The sequence below is a fragment of the Mandrillus leucophaeus genome, unplaced genomic scaffold (genome assembly GCF_000951045.1).
Source record: "Mandrillus leucophaeus isolate KB7577 unplaced genomic scaffold, Mleu.le_1.0 Scaffold2, whole genome shotgun sequence".
NCBI lineage: Eukaryota > Metazoa > Chordata > Mammalia > Primates > Cercopithecidae > Mandrillus > Mandrillus leucophaeus.
Window position 1 is genome coordinate 1,878,672 of NW_012102031.1, and position 12,501 is coordinate 1,891,172.

At 42.7% G+C, this 12,501-nt stretch overlaps 1 protein-coding gene across 2 annotated transcripts in view; it reads right to left on the reverse strand.

Moving 5' to 3' along the window:
* XPNPEP3 (X-prolyl aminopeptidase 3, mitochondrial) overlaps positions 1-12,501 on the reverse strand; it is a 126,070-nt gene that overhangs the window by 75,799 nt on the left and 37,770 nt on the right. For both annotated transcript variants that reach the window (XM_011978791.1, XM_011978790.1), the window contains exon 5: positions 571-633. In XM_011978791.1, the coding sequence (XP_011834181.1) occupies positions 571-633 (63 nt within the window). The remainder of the gene's footprint in view (positions 1-570; positions 634-12,501) is intronic.

Below are 12,501 nucleotides of genomic sequence, written 5' to 3' on the forward strand. Positions count from 1 at the left end.
TTTTTTGAGACAGTCTTGCTCTGTTGCCCAGGCTGGAGTGCAGTGGCATGATCTTGGCTCACTGCAACCTGTGCCTCCCCGGTTTAAGTGATTCTCGTATCTCAGCCACCTGACTAGCTGGGATTATAGACATACGTTACCACACCCAGCTAGTTTTTGTATTTTTAGTAGAGATGGGGTTTTGCCATGTTGGCCAGGCTGGTCTCGAACTCCTGGCCTCAAGTGATTCACTTGCCTTGGCCTCCCATAGTGCTGGCATTATAGGCATGAGCTCCACGCCCAGCCCTCAGCCTCTTTTTGACATTGACCTAAACAGTATTACTTTTGTCACCTCGCATTGCTAAATTTTCCCTTCATCATCTGTTCTACTTTGCAATTTTCTTCCTTTAATTGTAACACAGTATATTTTAGACTTAAAAATGACCAGTGATATTTCAGAAACAAATCCTTTCCAATGACATGCTGGTCATCACTATCATGAAAGCAAATTGCACTACCATTTCTGCAAATCAAATTACTTTATTATATTCACCTCCAACAAGATGGTGAAGCTAACCATCTAAATCTCACCTTAGCATAAAGAAAGCCTTCTTCCACAGGGGCTTTACTGGCAAACATGGTTTCTATGAAAGCCTGCAAAGAGAAAGGAGGATGAAAAGAACATGATCTCATTCTATGTTGCTTACTTGAACATTCAAAATACTGGAGCTCAAATGAAAAGCACCTTTCCCCACAATTTTGTCAACCTGAAGTTGTGACTTACTGGGGATAATAATATAGATTTCTGAAAGGAAAATATTTTGCTTTGATGTGAATGTGTCCCCTCCAAAATTCACGTTGCAATTTAATCCCCATTGGGGTGATAGTAAGAAGTGGGGCCTTTTGGGTAGTGATTATGAGGGCTCTGCCCTCATAGATGGGATTAGTGACCTTATAAAAGGGCTTGGGGGAGTGAGTTTGGCCCCTCTTGGTTTTCTGTCCCTTCTGCCATATAAGGATACCTAAAGAGTGTCATCTATCAGGAATGTCCCTTCACCAGACACTGAATCTGCTGGCACCTTGACCTTGGACTTCCCAGCCTCCAGAACTTTGAGGAAATACATTTCTATTGCTTATAAATTATCCAATCTCAGGTACTTTGTAATAGCAGCACATACTAAGATACACATTTGTTATTTACGTAACAAAATGCCTCAATAGCACCATGTATGAAATTATGGATTGAATGGTCTAGTCTACATCAAGGTGAGCAAATGGTCAGTACTACTTCCGTACTACTGACATTTGGGGCCAGATAATTCCTCGTGGGAGAGCTGTCCTGTTCTATGTAGGATGCCAGAAGCATTCCCAATTGTGACAACAGGACATTACCAAAATGCTCCCCAGGGGACAAAACTGCTCCCCCACTGAAAACCACTGGCCTATAGTATAAGTACTTTTATTAATTCTCTGTGATAACCACACCATATGCGTGTGCATTTTTTTTTTTTTTTTTTTTGAGACAAGAGTCTCACCCCATCCCGCAGGTTGGAGTGCAATGGAGTGATCAGAACTCACTGCAGCCTCAAACTCCTGTACTCAAGTGATCCTCCCACTTTAGCCTCCTAAGTAGCTGGGACTACAGGTGCACGCCACCATGCCTAGCTAATTTTTAAATTTTTTGTAATTTTTAATTTTTTCAGCCTCCTAGGGTGGCTCACACCTGTAACCCAGCACTTTAGGACGCTGAGGTGAGAGGATCGCTTGAGCTCAGGAGCTCAAGACCGGCCTGGACAATATAGTGAGACACTATCTCTCTAAAGAAAACAAACAAACAAACAAACAAACAGGCTGGACGTGATGGCTCACGCCCGTAATCCCAGCACTTTGGGAGGCTGAGGCGGGCAGATCACTGAGGTCAAGAGTTTGAATCCAGTCTGTCCAACATAGGGAAACCCCATCTCTACTAAAAATACAAAAAATCAGCTGGATGTGGTGGTGTGCGCCTGTAATCCCAGCTACTCAGGAGGCTGGGACAGGAGAATCACGTGAACCAGGAGGCAGAGGTTGCAGTGAGCCAAGATCGCGCCACTGCACTCCAGCCCGGGCCACAGTGCAAGACTCTGTCTAAAAAAAAGAAAACATGAAAACATTTCTTAGTATGAGGTAATGGCATTGCCAAAATGCCCAATAGAGTAAAAGCAAGTGGGGCAATGGTGGGAATATTTGCATGGCTTGCTCCCTCTAGATTCAAATCTTTCCTCAAATGTTTCCTCCTCATAGAGGCCCTTCCTGACTATCCCATCTAAATTAGCACCTTCCATCACATTTCATCCCCCTTCACTGCTTTTTCTTCATAGCATTTAATTCCAGATGACTTCATGTCGTTTGTTTACTGTCTCTCCTCCGCCAGAATGTAACTGTGGAGAGTGAGCGTGGATAGTCTATTGTGCTCACTAATGTATCCTCGGAACCTAGAGCAGTGCCTGGCACATAGTTGGTACTCAGTAAATATCTGCTGGATAATGAGCAATTAAAATCAATTAAAGGGGCTGGGTGTGGTGGCTCATGCCTGTGATCCCAGCACTTTGGGAGGCCCAGGCGGCAGATCACGAGGTCGGGAGATTGAGATGATCCTGGCTAACACAGTGAAACACGGTCTCTACTAAAATACAAAAAAACTAGCTGCGCGTGGTGGCGGGCACCTATAGTCCTAGTTACTTGGGAGGCTGAGGCAGGAGAATCGCTTGAACCTGGGAGGTGGAGGTTGCAGTAAGCCAAGATCATGCCACTGCACTCCAGCCTGGGTGACAGAGCGAGACTCCATTTCAAAAAAAAAAAATTAAACAACTGGGTGTGCTGGCTCACACCTGTAATCCCAGCACTTTGGGAGGCTGAGGCACATAGATCACTTTGGCAGGAGTTTGAGACCAGCTTGGCCAACATGGCGAAACCCTGCTGTCTCCACTAAAAATACAAAAAATTAGCTGGGCATAGTGGTGGGCACCTGTAATCCCAGCTGTTCAGGAGGCTGAGGTAGGAGAATCACTTGTACCCAGAGAGTGGAGGTGGCAGTGAGCTGAGATTGCAACAGTGCACTCCAGCCTGGGTGCCACAGCAAGACTCCGTCTCAAAAAAAATAAAAAAATAAAAAAATAAATTAAAGGACACTTGCACACACAATCACAAATGTTGACAAATAACTTATTCAGCACTATATTTTTAGCATGAAACCTAAAAAATATGGCAGTCCTAGTGGCTTCACTCACTCAAAAGAGGGATTCGTCTTTTTATTAATTTTGCTTTTAACCCTTATTGCCTGGCATAGATAATTGTTGATGTCATGGTTTAAAAAAATTTTTTTTTAAGAGATGGGGTCTTGCTATGTTGCCCACACTGGAGGGGCAGTGGCTATTCATAGGCACAATCATGGTGCACTACTGCCTTGAACTCCTGGGCTCAAGCGATCCTTCTGTTTCAGCCTCCTGAGTAGCTGGGACTATAGGTGCACACCATTGTGCCAGGACAGTTGTGACTCTTTCAAACTGTTACGCAGACTCAACAGGATAGAAAAGTTCCTCTTCCTTCCTAGGTGATCAAATGCCTAATATTGCTTTACTTCTTTTTGTAATGAATGTGCCTCCTATGAGTCAATTTCTTTACAGAGCATTCCAGGTACACATGACACGCAGTTCAAATGCTACCTACCCTTACTATATGCTTGATGTCCTTCCAGTAAAGATCAAGAGTTAGACTGTATGATTGGCACTTCTTAGGATTGTCTTGTCACAACGTAGTCCGCACTCCCAATAAAGATTTAACACTCTTACTTCACTAAGTGCTACCTGAATGTATTTTGACTGTTAAAAAATGTAAAATGGGCTTTCTTTGCATTTCACCCTGCATCTCATAATCAGAACACATCACAAACGAACACTGTAAAGCTAATGGAGAAGCGAGAGTAGAGAGAAAAAGCATTTCACAAACCATTTCATGAAAGGTGTGTGTGTGTGAGAGTGACAGAGAGAGAGATGGGGGGAGGCAGCCCTTAATATTGTCCCATGGATCGTTTCTTAGCTTCCTTATTTTAAAAATCAGTGATTTGAGGCCGAGCGCAGTGGCTCATACTTGTAATTCCAGCACTTTGGGAGGCTGAGGCAGGTGGATAATGAGGTGAGGAGTTCCAGACCTGCCTGGCCAAAATGGTGAAACTCTGTCTCTACTAAAAATACAAAAATTAGACAGGCGTGGTGGCGGGCACCTGTAATTCCAGCTACTCGGGAGGCTGAGGCAGAGAATTGCTTGAACCCGGGAGGCGGAGGTTGCAGTGAACCTAGATCGCGCCACTGCACTCCAGCCTGGGCTACAGAGTAAGACTCCATCTTAAATAAATAAAAGGAATGGTTAAGGAAAACAAGAATGTTTAACTTTGGAAGACTAAAGGTAGAATATAGAGAAGCAGGCCTCAAATGTTTGTGTGCTATTATGCTATGAGGCTTAATTCTAGCAGGTCTGAAATTAGCCTGAGCTGTTTTGCTAAAGTTCTGTATGACACTGATTCGGGCCAAGGCCTGAAGCATACTGATAAACAGTGTTGCGGGGAGTTTCAGAGCAGTTTGTATCAGCTTGTCAGTACTTGATAACAGATCAATGCTTTGTACTGGGTCTCCATGAGCTCGCCAGAGGGCTTTACTATTACATAGCAGGGATATGCCTATGTGACCAAAATCAAAAATCCTAAGTGAGATTCCATTTTAGGCTCTTGGGTTCTGAGGTGTTCTGGGCATTCATCACTGGTTCCTGGTCTGTGAGAGAACCACCAAGCCCTTACCTAGGGAGAAAAACAGGAGCCTGCACCTGTCTTCTCCAGACTCCTTGCTGTGAGACAGCCACAGGCTGTGATACGTATCTTTAACTTTAAGGCAGTTGCTCTATGAAACCTTTTTCCTGTAATGACTGTGTATTTGTAAGCACTGTCTCTGGGTCTTCTTTAACAATTGAACTCTAACTGCCACTTAGAAGTAGGAATGTTGGCCAGGCGCAGTGGCTCACACCTGTAATCCCAACACTTTGGGAGGCAGAGGCAGGTGGATCATGAGGTCAGGAGTTTGAAACCAGCCTGACCAACATGGTGAAACCCCATCTTTGCTAAAAATACAAAAATTAGCCAGGGGTGGTGGTAGGCACCTGCAATCCCAGCTACTTGGGAGGCTGAGGCAGGAGAATCGCTTGAACCCTGGAGGCAGAGGTTGCAGTGAGCAGAGATTGCGCCACTGCACTTCAGCCTGGGTGACAGAGAGAGACTCTGTCTCAAAACAAAACAAAACCAAAACCAAAATATAGTAAGGAAAAGAAAGGAATGTTTAGAAGACAACTAATTCATTCTTGATTTTTTTTACTGAGATACAATTCACATCATATAAATTAACCAATAAAGTGAGCAACCTAGTGACACTTAGTACATTCACAATGTTTTACAACCACCACCTCTCTCTAGGTCCAAAACATTTTCATCATCAGAAAAGAAAATCCCTTACCTATTAAGCAGTTAATTTCTGTTCTCCTCTCACCCTATTCCCTGCTTTTTGTCTCTACGGGTTTACCTGTTCTGGATATTTCACATAAATGGAGTCACACAGGCGGGCGCAGTGGCTCACGCCTGTAGTCCCAGCACTTTGTTTGGGTGGATTGCTTGAGTCCAGCAGTTCGAAACCAGCCTCAGCAACATGGTGAAATTCAGTATTTACAAAAAATACAAAAATTAGCCAGGCGTGGTAGCACGAGTAGCTCTGCCTCTCAAGTAGCTGGGCCTATAGGCATGAGTCACTGTACCTGGCCTGCTGTTGAACTGTAATAGGCCGGGCATGGTGGCTCATGCCTGTAATCCCAGCACTTTGGGAGGCTGAGGCCGGGGGGAGGGTGGATCACCTGAGGTCGGGAGTTCGAGACCAGCCTGACCAACATGGAGAAATCCCATCTCTACTAAATATATAAAAATTAGCTAGGCGTGGTGGCAGACGCCTGTATTCACAGCTACTTGGGAGGCTGAGGCAAGAGAATTGCTTGAACCTGGGAGGCAAAGGTTGTGGTGGGCCAAGATCAGGCCATTGCACACCAGCTTGGGTGACAAGAGTAAAACTCCATCTCAAAAAAAAAAGTTCAAGAAATTCTCCTGTCTCAGCCTCCCAAGTAGCTGGGATTACAGGCACCCACCACCATACCTGGCTAATTTTCTGTATTTTTAGTAGAGACAGGGTTTCACTATGTTGGCCAGGCTGGTCTGGAACTCCTGACCTCAGGTGATCTGCCCACCTCAGCCTCCCAAAGTACTGGGATTACAGGCGTGGGTCACCGCGCCTGGCCTTTTTTTTCCTCTAAGGCTGTTTCTCAGTGTGAGAAAAGTGTCCTTTGACGTACAGAAGTTTTAAACATTGATAAATTCTAACTTATCTACTTTTTCTTTTGGTGCCTATACTTTTGGTATCATACTTAAGAATCCTTTGGCAAATCCAAGGTCAGGAAGAGTCACCCTTATGTTTTTCCCTAATAGTTTTATAATTTTAGCTCTATAAGTTTAGGTCACTGATCCATTTTATTTATTTATTTACTTAATTTGTGAGAAAGAGTCTTGCTCTATTGCCCAGGTTGGAATGCAGTGGTGTAATCTTGGCTCACTGCAATCTCCGCCTCCTGGTCTGGGTTCAAGTGATTCTCCTATTGCCACACGGCAGCCTGGGAACAAAGGGAGACTCTGCCTCCCGAGTACTCAGGATTACAGGCATATGCCACCACACTTGGCTAATTAATTTTTAGATAACGTATGAAGTAGGGGTACAACTTCATTCCTTTTTTTTTTTTTTTTTTTTTGGAGACAGAGTCTCGCTCTGTCACCAGACTGGAGTGCAGTAGCATGATCTTGGCTCACTGCAACTTCCACCTCCCAGGTTCAAGCAATTCTCCTGCCTCAGCCTCCCAAGTAGCTGGGATTACAGGTGCCCGCCACCACGTCCAGCTAATTTTTGTATTTTTAGTAGAGATGAGGTTTCACCATGTTGGCCAGGATGGTCTTATCTCTTGACCTCGTATCTGCCCGCCTTGGCCTCCCAAAGCGCTGGGATTACAGGTATGAGCCACCGTGCCCAGTCACAACTTCATTCTTTTGCATGTGGATATCCAGCTGTCCCAGCACAACTGACTCATTTTTTAAAAAATTCATCCTTGGTTTGCTATGGTACATGTTTAAAATCATGGAGTGTGGAAATGATAGACCCTGAACTTCATGAGCTAGCAAAATGGATTCGGAGGGAATTCTGAATTGCTGGTAGGTCTAAATATTCAGTAGTTTGGTTAGTGCCTTCAGTGCTGGCTGAAAGTAAGCTCAGAATCTCTTTTAGATCAGCTTCTCTTTTTGATCAACAGATGGAGCTCCAACCCAAAGAAACTGTCCTACTATCATTTTTTTTTTGATGAGTCAACTGAGACCAACCACAGCTAAAATAATTTCAGCACAGCAATGGGTAAAAAAACACGGATATAAGGGGCTATTCAGTGAAGAAAATGAGCCATTTTCTAGATTACTACATGCAATACCTTGAGGAACTCTTGTTAAAAATGGTTCCTGAGAATTTTAGATCAAAGAACAGCATCTTTCATTCTGAATACTGCTGAGTGAGAGAGAATGGTTCACAGGGAAACCCCTAGTTTATTAAAATGGATGAAGGGAGGGGCCTATCATATGTTATCTAGATATGGGCGACTGTCCTGCCCCTCCCTCGTCATACAGTCAGTGCCTCCTGAAGCTGCAGAAATGCTGTGGATGCAGACAGTATGGTTCTGGTTGTATGAGGACAGAAATGAACTCCATTATGGGCTACCCCTCACCCAGGTTATGACTGATACTGTGATAAAAGGCATCCCAGCATGAACTTCATATGTGACTTTGCTGTTAGATCTCAGGAAGATGTAAAAAGGCAGTTTAAGATCTTTTATCCCAACTTCCTGGATAATAAAAAGATAGTAAGTTTAGGACTTTACAAAAGAAATAAAATCAAGAAAGAAAGGGGGCATGAAAAAGAATAAGGTTAGACCCTTAGTTTACACCATATATAAATATTAACTCAAAATGGGTCAAAGACCTAAACAAAAAACTATAAAACTCTTAGAAGAAAACACAGGGGAATATCTTTATGACACTGGGTTTGGTAATATTTTCTTGGATATGACACCAAAAGCACAGTTAACAACAACAAAAAAACAAACTGGACTTTATAAAAATTAAAAAATCTTGAGCATTAAAGGATGCCATCAATAGTAAAAAGCCAACCCTCATAATGGGAGAATATTTGCAAACCATATATCGGATTAGGAATTAATATCAAAAACATATAAGGAATTCCTACAACTCAACAACAAAAATACCCAGCCCGATTTAAAAAATGGGCAAAGGAACTGAACTGGTATTTCTCCAAATAAGATATACAAATGACCAATAAACACAGGAAAATATCCTCAACATGTTAAGGAAATGCAAATAGAAACTATGAGATGTCATTTCATACCCGTTAAGGTGGCTAGTACTCAAAAGGCAGAAAATAACAAGCATTGATTGGCAAGAATGTAGAAAAACCGGAACCCCTGTACATTGCTGGTAGAAATGTAAAATGGTCCATGTGCTGTGGAAAACTGGATGGTGGTTTCTCAAAAAATTAAACATATAATCAGGAGGCTGAGGTGGGAAGATCACATGAGCCCAGGAGATGGAGGTTGCAGTGAGCTAAGATGGTGCTGCTGCACTCCAGCCTGGGAACAAATGGAGACTCTGTCTCAAAAAAAGAAAAAAAAAATTAAACACAGAATCACCACAGATCTAACAATTCTACTTCTGGGTATATACCCTAAAGAACTGAAAGCAGGGACCTGAACAATTATTTGTAAACCCAGGTACATACCAGCATTAGTCATCATAGCCCAAAAGATGGAAACAACCCAAGTGTCCAAAGACAGATGAAAAGATGAAGGAAACGTCTATACATACAATGGAATAGCATTCAGCCACAGAGGAATGTCATTGTGATAAATGCTACAAAATGGATGAACTCTGAAAACATTTTACTAAGTGAAGTAAGCCAGTCACAAAAAGACAAATACCGTATGCTTCTACTTACATGAAGTAGCTAGAATAGGCAGAGTCACAGAAAAAGTAAAAGTTACCAGGGGCTGGGAGGAGGGGAGAATGGGAAGTTATTATTTATTGAGTACAATTTCTATTTGGGATGATAAAAAAGTCTGAAAAAAGATAGTAGTAATGGTCACACACAGTATGAATATACCTAATGTCACTGAATTTCCATTTTTAGCGATTTTTAAGACATGCATTTAAAAATGGCTAAAATGGTAAATTTTTTTTTTTTTTTTTTTGGAGAGTCTCACTCTGTTGCCTAGTCTGGAGTGCAATAGCATGATCTCAGCTCACTGCAACTTCCACCTCCCAAGTTGCTGGGATTACAGGCATGTGTCACCACACCCGGCTAATTTTTTGTATTTTTAGTAGAAACGGGGTTTTGCCTTGTTGCCCAGGCTGGTCTCAAACTCCTGGCCTCAAGTGATTTGCCTGCCTCAGCCTCCCAGAGTGCTGGAATTACAGGCATGCGCCACCGTGCTCGGCCTAAAATGATAAAATTTTATATGCATCTCACCACAATTAAATAAAAAACACATAGAGGCCAGGCGTGGTGGCTCATGCCTGTAATCCCAGCACTTTGGGAGGCCCAGGTGGGCAGAGTGCTCAAGCTCAGGACCTCATGGCCAACATGGTGAAACCCTGTTTCTCCAAAAATAATGATACAAAAATTGACAAAGGCCAACCCTGATAGAATTTTACAGGAAGGTTTGGGATCCACAACTGCCTGTCATTAAACTCCTCAGACTATAAAAATCCCAAGGCAGATATGTTTATTATCTGAGTTAAAAGGAAGTTCAGAAAGAGAAAGGTTCCAACGAGTCTCTAACATCAGATGTCAAAATGCTGTGTTTTAATACCAGCATAGTAATAAATGAAGAATATTGATATGCAGGCCAGGATCTCATAACCCCAACTCCTGGCAGGGAACACAAGATCTTTCACAAATGTGTGAGTAAAATGCCCTGGAGGTGGAGAAGAAACTCTTTTACGTCTACTGGACAGAGTAAGACAGTGTACAATACTCTCTGGGCCTCTTAATGAAGCATTTACGAATGACAGAATGAACTCATGGGATGTGGGGATGCTGCTGTGAAAGGGATAAAAAGTCTGGTTAGAAGTCTGCATAGCTCAGTTGCTCGAGCATCAGATTTTTAATCTGAGAGTCCAGGGTTCAAGTGTGTAATTCAATTTTTTTTTAAAGTTATAAATTTTTTAATTTAAAAAAGTCTGGGCTGGGCATGGTGGCTCATGCCTGTAATCCCAGTACTTTGGGAGGCAGAGGCGGTTGGATCACCTAAGGTCAGGAGTTCAAGACTAGCCTGGGCAACATGGTGAAACCCCGTCTCTACTAAAAATACAAAAATAAGCCGGGCGTGGTGGTGGGCGTCTGTAATCCCAGTTACTCAGGAGGCTGAGGCAGGAGAATCACTTGAAACTGGGAAGCAGAGGTTGCAGTGAGTCGAGACTGTGCCACTGCACTCCAGCCTGGGCGACAGATCAAAACTTTGTCTCAAAAAAGAAAAGAAAAGAAAAGAAAAGTAGTAATCTAAATGCATTTCAATAAGACGGACCATGTCCAAAGAAGTTGTGTCATAAAATGGAAATAAACTATATGCAGCATGCTACCAGGGGATCTATGTGAAAGAATCATCAGATTCATGAGCAAGTAGTCTTTTCCCCCTAGGATCCCTCCTTTCTATTATTTGCCCATGAATGCCAGGCAACTGGACTGCTTCACAGATGACTGTTCTAGAACTGAGGGCAATTCTGTATGAAAAGTAGATGTTCAGAGTCCAGCAGAAAGTAAAATCCTATGGAAAAAGTTAAGTACAAGTTGGTCAACAGGGCTGAATTACAGGCTACAATCATAGTCCTGATAGAAGAACTGGACACAAAAGCCCTATTATTTGGGTAAATATTGATTTTTGGGCTGTCACTAATGGACTTGGAATTGGTCTAACAAGTGGGTCACAAATAACTGGACAATAAAAGAGCCCTCCATGTGAGGAGCTGCTCTTTGGAAATCTCTATGAAAATTCTGAGGGAAAAATCAAAGTAGGGCATGCTGATACCAAAGAAACTCTATGCCAGAATTTTAAGGTGATTGGAACCAACAGTTGATGGCCTAACTTGATCTCTTGAAATGGCAACCAAGTCTATGAAATGGGTGGAGGAACTCAAGTCAGCCAGTGATGCACTGAACAATGACATATACCAGTGGGCTCCACTGAAGCTTAAACTATTCATAAAAATTGTCCTAGCTGCCAACAGTATAGTGCCATTTTCTGTATTTATCCAATTTATCTCCCTATGATTGGACTACCTCAATAGCTGACCGAGGAAGTTTCCTTCAGCGGGAAAGGTTTGCATTCAAATTAATAATAAATGCATTTTCTTGACTGCAGTAACCACTGTATTACGCATATGTATATCAAAATATGTTGTACACTTTATATATAAATAAAAAAATTTAAAAATGATTAAGAAAGGCAAGGTTGTTGCTAAGGGGAAGGAAGTCAATAAATGAGTGTACAGAAGCTCAACAGATGCTTCTGGTGCCTCAAGAGATACTTAAAGCAAGAGAATAATATTCTCTCTTTGCTTTAACTCAGATACCCCTTGGGGTGAAGAACTTATGAAATCCCCTCCTTTTTAAGAAATAGAGTCTTGCTGTGCTGCCTGTGAGTGCAGTGGCTACTCACAGGCACTATCATAGCAGCACCTGTATCACAGTCTACTATAGCTTCTAACTCCTGACTTCAAGTGATCCTCCTGCCTCAGCCTCCCGGGTAGTTGGGACTACTGGCATCACCACCATGTCCAGTGTTCTCCTCCTCTTCTGAAGAGCCAAAAAGAGAGCTGGGCAATAGCCAACCTAACAAGCACACTTCCAGGAGTGACATATGTCCTCAAAACGGATGAAGAAATGGAACAGCTGCTGGATGTGGTGGCTCACACCTGTAATCCCAAAACTTTGAGAGGCCAGACAGGCGGATTACCTGAGGTTGCGAGTTCTAGATCAGCCTGACCAATATGGAGAAACCCCATCTCTACTAAAAATACAAAATTAGCCAGGCGTAGTGGCACATGCCTATAATACCAGCTACCTGGCAGGCAGAGGCAGGAGAATCACCTGAACCTGGGAGGCGGAGGTTGTGGGGAGCCAAGATTATGCCATTGCACTCCAGCCAGGGCAACAAGAGCGAAACTCCATCTCAAAACACAAAAAACAAAAAACAAAAAGAAATGGTACAGCTATCCATGACTATGTGGAATAATACAAATAAGGCTATATCTTGATTCCTGTTTCACAGGATACATCTTTTTTTTTTTTTTTTTTT